Raw genomic sequence first — 18,924 nt, 5'->3', positions numbered from 1 at the left:
ATGAACCTAGACTATACATTAAGTTCAAGGCCAGCCAAAAGTAATGAGCGAGGATATAACTTAGCAGTAGAGAGTTTATGCTCCATTCGATAGACCCCAAGGTCTATCCTAGTGCAAAAACAACCAAACTAGACCAAGGGAGGAAGAAAGGAAAACTCACTGTCAATTACTGATGACAGACTACACCTCACCTCATTGCATGTATATTTTTGTCATCTATGTGAAATAAGAGGTAACATAGTAACGATAAATTCCAGACACTGACTTTCACAACCACAGTACCCAAAGTAAAAGTCCTCCCAAGGCCTTTTGTCTTAGGACAGGCCTATAATCCCATCATGTGGAAGTGGGGAGGCAGGAGAAGCAGGAATTCAAAGCTAACCTGGGCTACATGAGAGCCTATCTAAAAACAAAACAGTTCAGTGACCCTTTTAAAATTTGCTTAAAAGATGTAGCATACAGGGTTGGGGATTTAGCTCAGTGGTAGAGCGCTTGCCTAGGAAGCGCAAGGCCCTGGGTTCAGTCCCCAGCTCCGAAAAAAAAAGAACCAAAAAAAAAAAAAAAAAAAAAAGATGTAGCATACTGCTTTATTTCCCACTTTGTCAGTCTCCTAAAAAATAAAACTCTAACAAAGCCAAGTTAACTGAGTTCTACATAAATCAGGAAACAAATGCTATACTCATTTAAGTATGCTCCTCAGCTTATATTTTTTTATTAAAGATTTAATTTATTTTTATTTATGTGTATAAATGGGTGTGGATACCCTAGGAGTCAGAAGAGGCTATCAGATCCACTTGAGTTAGAATCACACATGGTTTTGTGCTGCCTGGTATGGATGCTGGGACCCAAACTCAAGTCAGACAAGTACTTTAACCAGTGAGCCCGACCTCAGCACATCTCAAACGCATTCTATTTTATTTACACTAAGAAATTGAATAATCAGGCATGGTGGCATACTTCTATAATCACAGCACTCAAGTAGGAGGATCAGGTTGGAGGCCTGAAATCATGTGTCAAACAAGTAATGTAAGAAGCTAATGCTATTTCTTATTTACGCTAATAAAAACCCAAGCCTGGGGTTGGGGATTTAGCTCAGTGGTAGAGCGCTTGCCTAGGAAGCGCAAGGCCCTGGGTTCGGTCCCCAGCTCCGAAAAAAAAGAACCAAAAAAAAAAAAAAAACAAAAAAAACAAAAACAAAAACAAAAAAAAAAAAAAACAAAAAAAACCCAAGCCTAAGTTCCAATACCCTACAGGCCAGTTCAATCTTGATTCTGTATGACTTTGCTCAAAATATTTAACCTCTCAGTGTTGTTGTTGGTAACATGGATCACATCAAGATAACTCTGTATTATAGGTTTAAATTAACTCTCCTGTGTACAAGTGGTTCCCAGATTTATGCTTTACAAATATTCATAGATTCATAAAAAGGATCAGTAAGTTCCACATATTAACATTTTTCAGTGACCACAATAATTTTTCTATTAAATTATATGCATACAACTGACTTCAAATTAGTCCTGTGTGAGAATGGCTCTTTGAAGAACTGAGAATGTGGTTTAGTGGCAGTATGCTCAGCATTCACAAATATCAGGGCAGAGGGGAAAGGATTCTTTCCAGCAATGAATTAAACAGCAAAGATCCATCACTTTCTTGAACTAATTTGAATAAAAACTTGTCTTAATTAACTAGTTATGACTGTAAATACTGTAATCCCAGCACTTGGGAAACAGAAGCAGGAAGATCAGGAATTAAAGATCATCCTCAACTGCACAGTCAGTACAAGGCTGCCAGGGGCCACACCCATGAGACCTTGTCTTAAACACCAACAAGATGTGTTGGAATGAATGAGAACGCCCCACCCCCTCGATATCTGAACACTTGGTCCCTAACTGGTACAACTGTTTGCAAAGAATTAGGAGGGGGTGCCCTTACTAAGGAAGGTGTGCGTCTCAGAGGAGGCTTTGAGATTTCAAAAGACTTGAGAGACTCCCAGTGCTCTCTCTTGGTTGTGGATCAAGATGTGAGCTCTCAGAGCTGGCGAAATAGCTCAGCAGTTAAAGGTACTTGTGCTTGCAGAGGACCCAGGTTGTCCACATCCCAATACCCACATGGCAGCTCATACCTGTCCAGATTTCCAGCTCTAGGGGATCTACTGTTCTCTTCTTACCTCAGCTGGCACCTGGCATGCACATGGTAAACAGACTTACATTCAAGCAAAACACTCATATACATAAAATGAGATCTAAAATAGGAGAGATCTCAGCTGTTCTTTGACTCCGACTCTCTGAAACCACAAGCCAGATTAACACTTTCTTGTCATGGTTAGTCTTGGTCATGGTGTTTTATCAGGAAACACACACACACACACACACACACACACACACACACACACACACACCCTGTAGCACTGTGTACCTTGACTGGTGGTGTAGAACTTGGAGAAGGAGTCATCACACAGGTTTCTTGGCTGTTGTAAGTAGGGCTATCAGTCAGGTTCAGAAAGAGCTCATCTTCATTGGTAAAGTTCCCTTGATTATCTACTTCTGGAGAGATGCAGATTACTATGGCACTTGTGTTATCTGCTCGAAGCATACGCTGCCTCCAGCGGCCAAGTGCTCGATTCACAAGCATTTTAGCACAAGACTGTCCTTGCTCACCCTATATTTAAAAGAACAGAAGAAAGAACATTAACTCTCAATTACTCACCACTGCATATGATTCAAATCAAAAACCTGGTGGATCGGGTGAGATGGCTCAGTTAAGGGTGCCTGCTACCAAGACTCAAGGTCTCCATCCAGTTCAATCGCTAGACCCACATGGTAGGAGTGACCAGCTCCTCTTCAAGCTGCCCTCTGACCAACACATACACATCACATGCATAAACACAATAAAACAAAAATTTAAAAATAATAAAGCTAAAGTATGGCCAAATAAGCTAATAAAATTAAAATTTTCAAACATGATCTAAAATTTCTATAATCTTGCATCTAAATTAAAAAATTTTTTTAAAAATACAGCTTGGGGCAGGGCATTGTAGTGCAAGCCTTAATTCAAGCACTCCAAGACAGACACATCTCAGTTCAGGGCCAGACTGGCCTACATATCAAGTTCCAGCATAGCCAGCTCTTACAGACCCTGCCTCGGAAGGAAGGAAGGAAGGAAGGAAGGAAGGAAGGAAGGAAGGAAGGAAGGAAGGAAGGAAGGAAGGAAGGAAGAAAGGAAGGAAGGAGCAGAGAGAAGAGAAGAGAAGAGAGGAGAGGAGAGGAGAGGAGAGGAGAGGAGAGGAGAGGAGAGGAGAGGAGAGAAGAGAAGAGAAGAGAAGAGAAGAGAAGAGAAGAGAAGAGAAGAGAAGAGAAGAGAAGAGAAGAGGGATGGGGGAGAAAGGGACAGAGAGGGAGGGAGAGGGAGGAAGAGAGAGACAGGGAGGGAGGGAGGGAGGGAGAGACAGGGAGGGAGGGTGTGAGTGAGTCTTCTCTGGTGATTAAATTAGATACTGGTGTACCAGGTGTAATGATACAAACCTCTAATATCAACACTGAAGAGGCTGAGGCAGGAGGATCACTATACCAGGATGGGAGATAAAGGATGTACTTTTATCTCTTTAGTCAAGAAGTTTGGTCTACTCTAAGGAAAGTTACAGAGAAGTCACCTTTAAGAGGAAGTAAATCATTATAAATATAATAAATTTGGGGATTTAGCTCAGTGGTAGAGCACTTGCCTAGCAAGTGCAAGGCTCTGGGTTCGGTCCCCAGCTCCGAAAAATAAAAAAGAAAAGAAAAAAATAAATATAATAAACAAATGAGGCAATTAGATATGGTAGGAAAAAACTCGCTGCAGCGGCCAACTTCCACATAACTGAGAAGCCCTCTACAGTGACCTGGTCCAGTAACGCCAGCTACCCGGAACACCATAGGAAGATCACTGGTGCCCAAGAACAGGGAACCACAGTGACAATACACAGAGATAGCCCAGAACATCCTAGAGCTCACTGTGTAGCCCAGGCTGGTCTGCAACTGGTAGTCCTCCTGTTTCATATACTCACATGATTATAGACATGGAATATTATGAGTTTTGAGTTATAGAAACATTTTGTGTGCCATAAAAAAAAATCACTGTCAAATTATAATACATTTGGAAAAAGGATTCTAATTTTAGTGATGTTAAAAGAAGAGTCTTATATGAGGGTGCACACTTGTAAATCTACCATTTGTGACGTTTAGACACAAGTATCAAGAATTCAAGGCTAGTCTCACTGCCTAAGTATGAAACCAGAGGGCTTCATCAGAGCCTGTCTCAGAAAACCCAAACATAACAAAAGGTGGAAAGTATGCATCTAAACTGACTGAGGGCAGTGTCCATGGTTATCAACTACTGACTCTCCCACACTCTTCTGGGCACATAGTTCACATGGCAACACAAGCCATCAGGACTCACTGTGAAGCACTCCTTTGCCCTTCACTTTTCAGTACATCTGCTTTACTTCTCAGCAAAGCTCCATGGAGAAAAATAATTCCATACAAGCTATTTCTTTCATTTGTTCTTTTAGTTTTTCTTGTTTCTTGAGATAGGGTCTTACTATATTGCTCTGGCTGTCCTGTAACTCACAATTTAGACTAGGCTGGCCTCCAACTCAGAGATCCACCTGTCTCTGCCTCCCGAGGGCTGGGACCAAAGGTATATGCTATCACCACCCAAGAAGTTATTTCATCTTTGTTATTATCTGATAATTACTAACTGTAAAACACTAAGTGTGGGTAATAAGAACGAATGTTGAAATAACAACTCTTAGCTTTAACAAACTCACAGTTTGATGGAATTGGCATTTATAGTCTTTTTTTTTTTTTCAGACTAGGCACTGAGGACTGAACATGAGGCAAGGTGATGTATACCTGTCATCTCTACTCTCAGGAAGTAAAACAGGAGAATTAGTCCCAAATTTTAGGTCAGCCTATACAATCTAGGAGACACCCTATCTGAAAGTGAAAGAAAAAAAAAAGACTGGAGGTATAGCTCACAGCTAATGTATTTGCCTGGCATCTGTTAAATCCTGAGTTCAATGTTCAGTGCCAAAAACCAAACATTACATTACATTTTATGCTAAGTGAATACTAGATTTAAAAGGACATTTGGTATATCATCATGTGTATAGGAAAAATCCGAAGTAGGTAAGTACATAGGTACAGAAAAGCCCAGAGGTTGCAAGGTGTATGGAAAAGGAGGAGAGTCACTGGAAACGGTTATGAGTTTGTTCAGAGCAATGATAAGACACAAGACAAACCTCCTGAGCTAGACTCACAACCATGGACAACAAAACAAACACTTCAGACCACATCAAACCTAAGTCACTTCTCACCATCAAGTATTTTTTCTCCTCTTGGTCTTGGCACATGGAGATGGCATCTTGAGGTGGAACCATATTCCAAAGCCCATCACTTCCCAGGATAATATACTTGTGCTTCTGGGGGTCAAGTGTGTGGACACTGGTGTCCGGTTCAGGTGACACCACAAACTTACCACTGAAGAAATCATAGCTCCACAAGTCACCTAGGGAAAGGGGGCAGAAGAAGCACTAACTATTACTTGCAAGAGAGTCACATCGCCGACTGAAGAAAAAGAGTCCCTAGGTCCATTCCTGTAGTGCACTGCAACTGACAGCATTTAAAACCCACACCAACATATCAGGACAAGAGAATTCCATCAACATGCTGAAGAACCAGCATGGGAATTTGCAGCAAACACCCTCCTCCTTAACCTTAAAGTAGTGTTAAATAAAGCTGCAAAATGAACTAAGCACTCTCAGAATATCCATGTTTTCTCTCATTTGTGGCTCTGAGATTTTAAGCAAATACACAAGTTCATGTACGTATGGAACGAAATTAGAAATGAAACTATCTAGGGGAAACAACTGGGACTAGTAAAAGAGGATGTCAGGAACAAGATAGGAGGGCACAGCAGACAATATACTCAAAGGACAGAAACACTTAAATAAAAATGACCTCTGTAGGTTTAGGGTCAGTACTTGTAACCCAGCACCATGTACAATTTAAATACCAATGAAAAATATAAATCAAATCTATGCAATGGGATAGAGATATACATCAGAAATAAGAGTACTTGCTTAGGATATACAAAGACCTAAGTTTGAGCCTCAGAATCAAGGGAAAATAATTAAGGACATATTTATTAACTCTTTTTGAACAACAACAAAAGAATACTTTATCTTGACTGCTACCTTTTTTCCAATACTATGCTGGAGTTCTTTCTCAGCACTGTAGGATGATTAAAAATACAGGTGAATTGAATAGGAGGAAATTATTCATGGGTAATTTCATTGTACAAAGAAAACCACATAGAAAATAAAGCTAAATATAGTAGTGCACACTCGTAATCCTACTATTCTGAAGAATGGGAAAGGAGGATTGATTCCAAGTTTGAGCCAGCCATGGTAACTCAGTAGGACCCCATTATGAAATTACCAAGATGGGGGTTGGGGATTTAGCTCAGTGGTAGAGCGCTTGCCTAGGAAGTGCAAGGCCCTGGGTTCGGTCCCCAGCTCCGAAAAAAAAAAAAAAAAAAAGAACCAAAAAAAAAAAAAAATTACCAAGAACTCAGTGCAGCTAGGCAGGAGAGTGTTGGCTAGCATATGAGGCCCTGAGTTCAAACCCCAGCACCATAAATAGCTCTGCAAGCTTGTTAAACCCAACAGAGAGAAGTCAATATATATATACACATAGACATATATGTTTTTCAAGACAGGGTCTCTCTGTGTAGCCTGGCTGTCCTAGAACTGACTCTGCGGGCCAGGCTGGCATCAAATTCAGAGATCTGCTTGCCAAGTACATGTGCCAACATGTTTATAATAAGTGTTTTTAAAATGAAGCACTGTTGACACTTGCTTCTGAATGGCTATCTTCCTCTCAGTCCATTTCCTCACTAGAGAATGCTTTTTTCTTTCTTAATTAAAAAATGTTTAATGTGGATAACATAGATTTAATAGGCACTGGGCCACTGAGATGATTCCATAGCTAAGGGTGACTGATACCAAGCCTGACAACATGAGTGTGATATCCCTGGGACCCACATTGCTGGAAGGATAGAACTGTCTCTCAAAAGTTGTCCTCTGACATCCGCATGTATGCTGTGGCATACGTGCACAAATACAAATGCATCAATAAATGAAAAAAATTATAAAGAATGATCATTAAGAGTAAAGAGGGGTTGGAGAGATGGCTCAGTAGTTAAGAACACACTGGCTGCTCTTCCAGAGGTTCAGAGTTCAAGTCCCAATAGCCATATGGTGGCTCACAAACAACAATAATGCCAGTCTCATGGGATCTGAAACCCTCTTCTAGCCTCTAAGGGCACACCGCACATACATGGTGCAGAGACATATGTGCAGTGTAAATACACATACACATAAAATTAAAAAAAAAAAAGAAGAAATTTAAAGCAGACTACAGAAGAGGCACTGAGAAAAATGGCAGTATATACCCAAGACACAGATGACAGGCTTCTTAAGAGCATTATCCAAAAAGTTCTTGAGATGGTATTTGAAATTGCTTTGAATTTGTTAGTTAAAATTCCTAGAGTCTGAAAATTTAAATTCATTACAACATACTTATAGCCATCTCCCAATAGCATCCCAGGATGTCTGTTCTGTAGATCAAAGGGAGGAGGAGCCTTAGGCAGATGCTTGCCAAATGGCGGTCATTTCCCTTTCCACCAGTAGAGGGTGCTGAAAAGACACCAGGAGCAGTTCCTCTGCTTCCAGGGCTTGGCTTTCAGAGAGCACCAGGCAGCTCAAGTATCAGCAACTGTCAGACCACCACCCAACTTGCCCCAAACTGTCATCAACTCTGTGGCTGCTTGCTGACCTCCTCCCTGTGGCTGACCTACTACAAGGGTGCCCTTGCTTCAGTGATCTAGTATCAAAACTACAATCAAAATACCTTTTTATGACAGAAATCCTGAAGCCAGTCATGGTGAATAGTCACTGACTATAATAGCACTTGTGAAGTAGAGGCAGGAGAATCAGGAGTTTAAAGACTGCTCAGCTATACACCCAATTCTTCAAGTCAGCCTGTGCTAAAAAACTTTTTTTTATAAAAAGAACAGAAAGAATTGAGTCGATGACTGACTTGGTGGGTAATAGCACTTGCCACCAAGCCTGACATCCCGAAATAAACCCCCAGCACACACACGATGAACAAAAATCTTGGGAGATGTTCTCTAACCTCAAGAGCACTGTGGCATGTATATACCCATATAATTTTCACTTCCAGTCTGTGAATACAGAGCATACAGAGCATATTGTTAGCAGCCTGTGTCTTGACCGAACTCATTTTTCCCTCACCAACCCAATCAAGCCTTTGCTTATTTTTGAGACAGGGTGTCAAATAGACCTTGAATCAAAGTCATTATGTAGTTGAAGATGATCTTAAACTTTTGATCCCTCTGCCTCCACCTACCAAGTCCTGGGATTACATGTGTGCACTCTGACAGCTAGTTCATTCAGTACTGGGATGTAACACAGTCTGTGTGCATGTTGGGCAGGTACTCTAGCATCTGAGTCACATGCCCAGCCTAATTCCAGCACTGTGACAATTCCTGATACACTATATAATCTTTCCCACATCGGGATCCACTCCTGAAATATTTTCCACAAAACCAGTCAATTCTCCACTTTCAAGATACTCTCTAAAAGTGGCATTTCTGTCACAATGTATAAAGTATTTTTTCCTTTCTTTAAAAAAAAAAAAATTCAGCACTGTCTCTTTCTTTCAAGGGATTTCCTGATCTAAAGTCACTTAATTTACATCTTCACTGACTACCACTCCCAGCTGCAAGGGGTTATTCACCAACAACAGTCTGTCCGAATTACACACCCCAGGCATTACACAACCAACACTAGGTTACTCAGCTATCTGCTAGGCAAAAGCAAACTGTTATTTTCTCATAGAATTTTCTTTTATTTATTCTTATTTTATGTGCATTGGTGTTTTTTCTCCATATATGTCTGTATGAGGATGTCATATCCCCTGTAACTGGAGTTAAAGACAGTTGTGAGCTGTCGTGTGGATTCTGGGAATTGAAATGGGGTCCTTTGGAAGAGCAGGCAGTGCTCTTAACTGCTAAGCCATCTCTCCAGCCCCAAGAATTTTCTTTAGAAAAACTGCCCCTATGTAGACGAGTCAAAGCAGGTACTTCATTAGTTATAATTCTCTAATCTCAGCTTTCATTAGTTATAATTCTCTAGTCTCAGCTTAGGTGGTGACCACGCCTGTAACCCCAGCCAATTGGGAGACAGAGAGAGGAGGGTCACTGTGAGGACAAGACTACACAGGGCCATCATTTATTTCAGGCCAGCCTGGGCTACAATGAAATCTCAAAAATAAAACAAAACAAGAATATTTCATATTTCTCCCATGGACTCCTTCCGACTCTCAGGAGTTCTCTCTCAATTTTTCTTAAAAAAAAATTTTTTTTTCATTCTGTTCAAAAATAAAAAAAAAAAATTCCAGTCTTCATTCTAAAACCAGAAGACTAGAAATAAATAGTTTTTATTTTGGCATGAACAATTTATTTTGCTACAGAAAGTACAGATGAAAATTAGTAAGACTGCAAACATTAATCATAAGCAAAGAACAACTGGTGCTAAACTATGAACTTCAATTCTTCCCTTGCATTTAAAGTACTGTCATACAGTTTCCTCATCTCTAATCTTACCATCTAAGGTCTCATCTCTCCACAGCGTCTTTTATTTCACCACTGTATAGAGCAGAAAATACAACATGATTTTACCAAATATAAGTCCATCTTACCAAGTGCTCTTGCTACGGCCAAGAAAGGAATCTGATCAATGACTGTACTCCTTCTCACAGGTCCACTGTGAGTGAGCCGAGGTCTTTTCCAAACTACACGATTCACTCCAGACTTGTTCATCACACTAAAAAGTGAACAGAGTTCATAAGTAGTCTAAATGATTAAAATACAACCAACCCCGAGATGTTAAGAATTAACAAAATTAGACTATGTTATCACAAAATAATGACATACATTCAAGTACAAAGATATAACAAGCCAAGGTTCTTGGCTATAAAAAGACAGACAAAACAGGTTAGGATTTACATGAGAGGGATTTGACTAGATTAGGCCAAATAGAACCAAATGCAAATAATATGAAAATGAAGCACAGGACGGCAGGACTCAAAACAATAAGAAGGGTGAAAAAGAGCCTTGATAAATGGACACATTTATATATAATAAATTTAAAAGTGTTTTGCCGTTTTACTGGGATTGAGGGAAACAGAGGAATGTCCGCTACAATGATTCTGCTTTGAAGGTAACAGGAGCTGGGCATGCTTACCCAGACCTCCAGGACCCTGGAAGGCTGTGGCAGAAGGCTCAGCGCCTCTCTGGAGCACATATTCCTATATAATCCAAAGCATGAAACTAGACCTCGAAAATATAACAGCTTTATTGATATATATCTGGGAGTTAAAAGATAGGAAAATCCTCCTACAACTTTGCCAAAGAAGCAATAAAAATCTTTATACAGGAGTTAGTCACCTCAGGGTACCTAAAACTTTCATAAGTATAGTTAATTATTTCTTTAAAAGAATCAAAGTATAATGGAGATGATTGCTAATTCTGTGCTTGCCGTGACTGAATGGGATTTACTTAAAAGAAACTGACCCTTATTTCAAATTAACCATGCTTTCTCTGTGCCACACCCTCCAACACACACACACACACACACACACACACACACACACACACGCACGCACGCACGCACGCACGCACGCACGCACGCACGCACGCACGGTTTCTCTGATTTTTTTTTTTTAATGTCAGTAGAGGAGCTAGAGAAATAGCTGAGTCTATGAAGTGCCTGCCATGAAAACAGGAAACCTTTAGTTCTATCCTCAGAAACCAAATAAAAGCAAGGCATGCTGGGCTGGTGGTACACCCAAAGATGAATGCAGGCTGGTGAGTCTGACAGAAGGATCCCTGGCTCGCTGGCCATTCAGCCTACACAAGTCAGCAAGGCCAGGACACAGAGAGAGACATCTCCAACACCAGGTGAACAAACCATCTCCCAAGGTATGTTGGCCTGGGTACCTGCAATCCCACCTACTAAGAAGACTGGGCCGGAGGATCATGAAATTTAAGGTCACCTGGACACCTAATGAGAAACTCATCTCCAAATATAATCAAGGGGAGCAGAAAGATATTCTGGGGGGTAAAAGGGCTTGCCACCAAGCCTGGTGACTGAAGCTCAATCCACAAGCCCCACATAGTAGAAGGAAAGAGCTGTTTCCTGCAAGGTGTTTTCTGGCCTTTATGCATGCCTACACAACACAAATAAATGGAATAAAAAATTCAAAGTTGACAGAAGATATGCAAACCACTTGATATGAAAACTTTCCCCACCCCACTGGTGGGAACTGAACACTGAACCTTGAGCATGCTAGGCACCCACCTGATTTGCCACTAGCCCAACATACTGATTTGCCAGATAGACTCACTATTAATAAAAAGTCTGACACACTGAGGCATGTGTCACCTTATTAGTTTACTGTATTGACTTTGAGTAGCAGGGCTCTATCTCCCTAAACTAAGCGAACACTAACTCTATGTGCACTGAGAGTCAACTGGCTTCACAGTCTGGAAAACTAGACTAGGGATACAGCTCAATTGTAAAGCATCTGGCTAGCATATATGAGCCCTTAGGTTCAATATCCAGTACTACAGAAAAAAAAAAGAAGAAAAGACTAAAAAAAAGGACAGTAGTGATGGTTGAATGCACTGAAGCACTTGAGGTTGCAAGCCTGTCAACCTGAACTCAATCTCTAGGACTTATGTAAAAGCCAGACATAAGGGGTTGGGGATTTAGCTCAGCGGTAGAGCGCTTGCCTAGCAAGCGCAAGGCCCTGGGTTCGGTCCCCAGCTCTGAAAAAAGAAAAGGGAAAAGCCAGACATAAGTGCAGGGACATCTGTAATCCCAGCACTACTCCAGGGAAATAAAAGACAGAGATAGGAGAATCAGTGAAGCTTTCTGGTCACCTAACATGGTATATCAGCAGAAAAAGAGCAAGAAACCCTGTGTCACAAGGTAGAAGACAGGAAGAAACGTCAATTGTCCTCTGACCTCTACACTTTCCATGGCGCACACACTCCCAACAAGACTGACAGGGAGAGAGTAAGTAGACAAGTTTATCTAAAGAGGACAAGCAACACGAGTCAGGAGAGCCAAGCAACAGTGGGAAATGGTCAATATGCATTGTGCTACGTTAATACAATGCTAGGAAACACTGTAAGTAGGAAATGGGAAACTGACTCTATAGCTTAATTTTTATTAAACTTAAGCAGTCACATGTGGCCAGTGGTCATCACTGATATGGTGACAGTACAGCTGAAACAGATTGAAACAGAAAAACCAAAAATGTCTATATAGAGCAGAATTCCAAAAAGTCCCTTGTTCACCATTCTTTTGGAGATTAAGTTCACCTTTCAGTTCTAAAACCAGGGAGAGTTAGAACACTAAAGGCAGTCACTTTCTTATGTTTCTTCAAAGCTGAAACTCAAATGGGGAGAATGAAGTAAACTGGCCATTCACAAGAAGATCAAACAGGAGCGATGCAACAAGAACCAATACCAGCATTCTGTCCTCGAACCATCTTAAAGCCCAAGTGTTCTCTCTAAAGACTACACACCTGACAGGTGAGCCTCAGCACAGAGCAATTCCAGGAGCTGTCTCCAACACAAATGCACTCAAGAGTTCCCCTGAGAGTTCACTGGCAAGGATATTATGGTCCTTGAGTGTCTGAGAAACAAGACAAATGATGGTACTGTTTGTTTAAGAAAAAAAAAGTCTAAAACCAAAGCAAAGTTACAAGACACTACACTTTCACTGCACACTCTGCTCTTGTTCTGTATTAAAAGGCAAATGGAGAGGAACAGCCTGACACGCAGAGAGCTGACTGCGCATCAACAGAAGGCTGCAAAAACAAGAGTGCTGGCCAGCAGCCTAGGTCAGGATTGAGGGAAGACAGGAAATAACTTATCATAAAATGGCTCAATTTTTGCAAAAATACACCTGCTCCCAAATGGCAAAAGGCATGTGTCCAACTGTCCAGATGGTATTTTTAAGTGAAAAGGCAAAAGTTATAAACTCTTTCTTTTTAAATGCTATTAAAGATCAAAGAAAAAATCAAATAAAATAACTAAAAATTAAGTTAAAAACCAAGAAAATAATCAAGAACAAAACCTTCTTAAAAATATAATGAAAAGACACCAGACCCACCAATATTAAACATATACAGAAAAAGATCAGTGGCACAATTAAATGGCAGAGATCTGCCTACATGTGCAAGGACTGGGTCTGACCTACAGAAATGCCAAAAAAGAAAATAATGCCTCAATTTAAAATATTGTAAGGGCCAAATATGGTGGCACAATCAGGAAGCAATCACAGATAATCTCTGTGAAATCAAGGCCAACCTGGTCTAAAGCCAAAGCTACAGAGTGAGACCCTGTCTCAAAAAAATAAGAAAGAAAATGGGGAACTGGAAATACAAGTCAGCAGGAGGGTGCTTGCTTAGTATGCATAAGACTTTCAGTTTAATCCCAAGTAACACTAACACTAACACACACACACACACACACACACACACACAAAAGGAAGGAGGGAGGGAGGGGAGGGAGGGAGGGAGCGAGGGAGGGAAGGAGGGAAGGAGGGAAACAGGGGAGGGGAGAATATAGTACTAGTAAATGAAAGACAGAAAAAGACAATTATGTGTACAGCTATCTCTCATAGGACTATAACCTGAAAACAGATTCATTTAAGATTGCACAGTATAGAACAAAAATAATAAAAATATCCAAGACAGCAATTTCAAGGTCAAAGGAAATCTTGAAAACAATCCTTAGGATTCTCAGGAGTCCCTCTGTAGCCATCAAAATGACTGTTTTGTGGCCTTGGCTCAGAGAACTTGCTTTGTAGATAATGCTGACCTCAACCTACAGCAGTTTCCCTGCCTCTGCTCCCAAATGCTGGGGTTATAGGCAATTGCCACCACTGCTGGCTTAACAGATTTTCAATAAACACCCACTCTGTAATTCAGACCTGACTACAATTTATTATTTAACTTGGGCTGGCTACCAACTCATGACAATCCTGCTTTATGCCCTAGAATGCTGGGATAGTAGGCATGAGCCCCAATACCCAACATAATCAAGTAAGTTTCATATGTGCCAGGAACTCAGCATCTTCTAACAAGACTGCAGGGCTAGTGGTGGTTCAGCACTGAGGAGCACTTACTGCTCTTACAGAGAACCTGAGTTCCATTCCCAGCAGCCTCACTGGTAACTCACAGGCACTTCAATTCCAGGTCCAGAAGATCCAATGCCCTCTTCCAGACTCCACAGTGACTTGCATATATGTGGCATAGATTCAAATGCATGTATGCACTCACATATAATAAAGACCTAACTATAAGGTCTGTACACAAGTTAAACTGCACACTTGTTGGAAGCCACAGCTACGTTTGTAAATAGAAATGTGTAGTCTATACAGAGTCTGTAGCCAGATGAAGCTTCACCCCAGGGTCATTTTACAATAAGCAATGCTGTCCTACAACAAAGCTGACATTTGTTTATCTTAACCAGAAAAAGTACAAGAAGAAGATAAACTCAGGCCATCTTTCAGCAAAATAAAAACAAAAGCCTGGTCAGCCTCCTAATCAAGAAGAGGTCTGTAATTGTCCAAGCAGTTATTCACTGCCGAATAGAAAAATATTCCCTGTGTCTGTACTATATTGCTTAGGTTTTTTTATTTTTGAAATTCTAGTTTAAGATTAAAATCTAAAAGGTGAAGCTGAATACATATTAGAAATAGTGTCTCTCAAAATGCAGTCTGGAGAGTCCTCAATAAATGCCAAAGCTTTCTGAGCAGGTGTGCAGAGTCAGCTGTTTTCATATGAGGACCATGTGATAGAGATAGTTTTTCAGGAGTAGAAGACTGGCTATGCTACAGAACCCCAGGAGAAGTGGTTAAATGATGAAATCATGTACTACAAAACCTAGTATGAGGGCTTCTAACCACATACTATTCTGGAATAAGCAAAACTATGACAGTGAATAGGTCACTGGTTACCAACAATAGGAATGGGCACTGAATAGGCAGAGTGCACAGATGATATTTGTTTTGCTTTTGGGAAAAGCATCTCTTCTATGTAGCTCATACTATATGGCCCAAGATGGGATCAAACTTACAGGTACACAGTCTTGTGGCTGTTAGTGCATAATAAAACTACTTTCCACGTAATACATTTACTCTTCCCTGGGCTTGGTGACACATACTTTAATCCCAGTACTTGAAATGTAGAAGTAGGAGGACCTCTATGAGTTTAAGGCTAACCTGGCCCATACAGTGTCTCAAAAAATAAACATATTAAAAATGTGTGTGTGTGTCCAGCTATTGCAACCAAAGGTAACATTCCATGACAGACAAAAGACAGAAGATATGAAAGACTAGTTGTCACCTACTAAACACTGCCAAGTTCTGCAAAAATAGAAAAGCATGCTATTCTTGTCAATGAAGTGTTTTCTCTCACTGTAGACTGTACACACACAATACATATATACATATACAACACATACATACATACATACATACATGGCCCAAGAGACTTAAAAAGGAGAACACTTTTCTAAATATCTAGGATTATGATAAAGATAAACTGTAAAAACAGTATCTGCAAGGTACATGGCCTAGTCTAACTGTTCTGCTCTGTCCAGATTCTGAAGGTCTTGTATTTATTTGAAAGGCTTAAAATAAAATTCTACCTACTGTTACTTGAGATATTACTTCTCCTTTAGAACCATTTTCATAAGTAAAGCAATCCAAAATAAGGTAAATATGAATATATAAATATTTTTGCAACAAGCACATGAAAACCCATAATACTAGAAGATCAAGTGCTTTAAAAAGGAAGCATAACAAGTATAGCTGCCATGCATGTAACCCCAGCAAAGCACTTGGGAGGAAGAGGCAGGAAGATCAGGAGTTCCAGGTCAGGCTCAGCTATATAAAATTCTATCTCAAAAAAAGAGTGGGAAGCAAGAGGAAGGATTCGTGTATAATCCCAGAACTGTGGGAACTAAAGCAGAGAATAACAAGCTGGAGACCAGCCTTGGCTGGAGTGTGAGTTACATATCAGGCCGGACTACATAACAAAACCTTGCTTCAATAAAAGGTAGTGGGGGGGTGTAGAAAGACAAAAGACAGAGTAGATACAGTTAGCTAGCCAGAACCAAAATAAAACAGACAAAACAATTACCTCCCGCCAAGTCCTTCAATTCTTTCTCTTTCCTTGGGAAGTTCTGGCTTGTGATCTTGTGTCACCTCCACAGCTCTCACAAAATCATCCTTTGGGTCATCCTGAATTCCAAGGACCACTCCAGAGTCACCTACATGAGCTACATACATCTTCATGCCCCGTATGATAACCACACTGGCAGTTGTTCCGGACGTGCTGGGAAGACCTGTCATAGTCTTTGGCCATTCTGCTGTAGTAAGAAAGAAAACATTTTTATATTTTACTTCTCTAGATATACACATTAGAACAGTTATCAGAATATAAAAAGCAACCTGTCTTGAATTGGCATGTTAATGAGTTTGTACAGCAAAAAGCTTAAGAAAAACATCTTGAGCAGGAGATACAGCTCGGCAGCAGAGCATTTGCTCTAGTATTCTCAAGATTCTAGATGCAATTCCTAGTACAGAATGAACAGGAGGGAGGAGAGGGAGGGAGGGAGGGAGGGAGGGAGGGAGGGAGGGAGGGAAAGCTTAGAATCAACTTGTCTGAGGTAGGGTTTCCATTGCTGTGATAAAACACCATGACCAAAACAAGCATGGGGGAGTTGGGGATTTGGCTCAGTGGTAGAGCGCTTGCCTAGCAAGCGCAAGGCCCTGGGTTTGGTCCCCAGCTCCGAAAAAAAAAAAGAAAAAAAAAGAAAACAAGCATGGGAAGAAAAGGGTTTTTTTTTTTTTTGTTATCTATTTATTGTGTACAGTGTTTTGCCTGCATGTATGCCTACACACCAGAAAAGGGCATCAGATCTCATTATAGGTGGTTGTGAACCACCATGTGGTTGCTGGGATTTGAACTCAGGACCTCTGGAAGAGCAGTCAGTGCTCTTAACCTCTGAACCATCTCTCCAGCCCCAGGAAAGGGCTTATTTCATCTTGCATTTCCACATCACATTCTATCATCAAAGTCGGGGCAGGAACTCAAGGCAGGAACCTAGAGGTAAGAGCTGATGGCAGAGACCATGGACGTCTTGCTCCTCATGGCTTTCCCATCCTGCCGCCTTAGATAACCCTGGACTACCAGCCCAGGGGTGGTGCTGCCTATAGTGAGCTGGGCCCTCCTGCATCGACCATCAATTAAGAAAATGCACCATAGGCTTGACCAGAGGTCAATCTGGTCAAGTATTTTCTTAGCTGAGGTTCCCTCTTCCAAAATGATTCTATCTCGTGCCAAAATGACATAAAACTAACTAGAACGCTACCTGAGAATTTAAATTAAATCCTCTAATCAATACATTTATTATAAATATAGAATAAAACTATAAACCAATACTGAGAAAAATTACAGGATAAATTTTCTATTTCCGTAGAAGCAAAGGTATGTTAAGTTCTCTTTGTTTTCTTTGTTAGGAAGCAAACCCAAGGCGTCCCACATGCCACACAAATCTACCTACCAGTACGCAGCAGCCAAGCTCTGCAGTACAGTTGGTTGTAATACCATTTTGTCAAATTCTAGCACCTGTATCTCTCCTGAAATAACCACTTGGTCTTATTTTTAAACAACTTTTAAATATCCAAGTATTTGGTTTTGGTTTTTGGGGTTTGGTGGGGTTTTTTTGTTTTGTCTTGTTTTTTGAAACAAGATATCACTATGTAGCCCTAACTGGCTTGGAACTGGCTATGTAGATCATGCCTATTCTTGAACTCAGAGACTCTCCCTCTGCCTCCCATATTTTCGTGTGTGTGTGTGTGTGTGTGTGTGTGTGTGTGTGTGTGTGTGTGTGTGTGTGTGTGTGTGTCTGCGTGCGCGCGCGTCTGTGTATGTGATTGACTATTATGTGCACCATGTGTGCAGAGCCCAAACAGGCCAGAAGAGGCCATCAAATTCCCTGGAGCTGGAGTTATAGGCAGTGGTCGGTCTCCTGATGTAGGTGCTAGGAACTGAAGGCAGGTCCTCTGCAAAAGCAGGATGTGCTCTTAACTGCTAAACCATCTCTCCACCCACCTAACAACATTTACTGAACATCATGTACAAGGTTCTGTACAAAGAAGATTGAACATATTACTTCAAATACTTACAAGTAAGCCTGTAAGACAAAATTATCCTAGTGGTGGTACACATCTTTAATCCCAGCAGTCAGGAGGCAGAGGCAGGCAGATGTCAGTTGGAGGCCAGTCTAATATACAAAGTAAGTTCCAGGACAGCCAAAGCTACATAGAGAAACCCTGTCTTAAAAAACAAAAACAAATTATTCCTATTTCATCTTACAAATGAAGAAACCAACACTTTGCATGGTAAAGAAGCCTGCTTAAAATAAATATTAAATAACAGAATCTCAAGTCAATTTCAAACCATATACTGTCTAGTTAAATTCAGGGACAGTCAATTCTGTAGTACTAAACTGAAACTGTAAATTCATGATGGCAGATTGAATCACTTATCAGATATTCTGCTCACTGAAAGTCTACCGACAGGACAAAATATAAAAGTAACCCTATAGCAGACATGAAGCACAGAAAAGGTCACAAGCAAATAGTCCAGTAAGTTGGAACAAACAGAATTATACTAGGATAACTGCAGAAGGCAGTCATCTGATAAGCAAGAAAAG

At 40.7% G+C, this 18,924-nt stretch overlaps 2 protein-coding genes across 2 annotated transcripts in view; one reads left to right on the top strand and one right to left on the bottom strand.

The window, feature by feature from the left end:
- The window catches only part of LOC134480843 (large ribosomal subunit protein eL21-like), a 1,068,210-nt gene that overhangs the window by 974,645 nt on the left and 74,641 nt on the right, over positions 1 to 18,924 (top strand). The window lies entirely within an intron of this gene.
- The window catches only part of Ppm1d (protein phosphatase, Mg2+/Mn2+ dependent, 1D), a 36,005-nt gene that overhangs the window by 4,297 nt on the left and 12,784 nt on the right, over positions 1 to 18,924 (bottom strand). The window contains exons 2-5 of the mRNA NM_001105825.2: positions 16,344 to 16,572; positions 9,822 to 9,946; positions 5,354 to 5,544; positions 2,416 to 2,658 (exon numbers count right to left, since the gene is read on the bottom strand). Coding sequence (NP_001099295.2) covers positions 2,416 to 2,658; positions 5,354 to 5,544; positions 9,822 to 9,946; positions 16,344 to 16,572 — 788 coding nt within the window. The remainder of the gene's footprint in view (positions 1 to 2,415; positions 2,659 to 5,353; positions 5,545 to 9,821; positions 9,947 to 16,343; positions 16,573 to 18,924) is intronic.

Source organism: Rattus norvegicus, chromosome 10, assembly GCF_036323735.1.
Source record: "Rattus norvegicus strain BN/NHsdMcwi chromosome 10, GRCr8, whole genome shotgun sequence".
In the NCBI taxonomy this organism is placed as follows: domain Eukaryota; kingdom Metazoa; phylum Chordata; class Mammalia; order Rodentia; family Muridae; genus Rattus; species Rattus norvegicus.
Note: the sequence above shows the minus strand (reverse complement) of the source record. Positions and strands in the feature narration are given on the sequence as shown.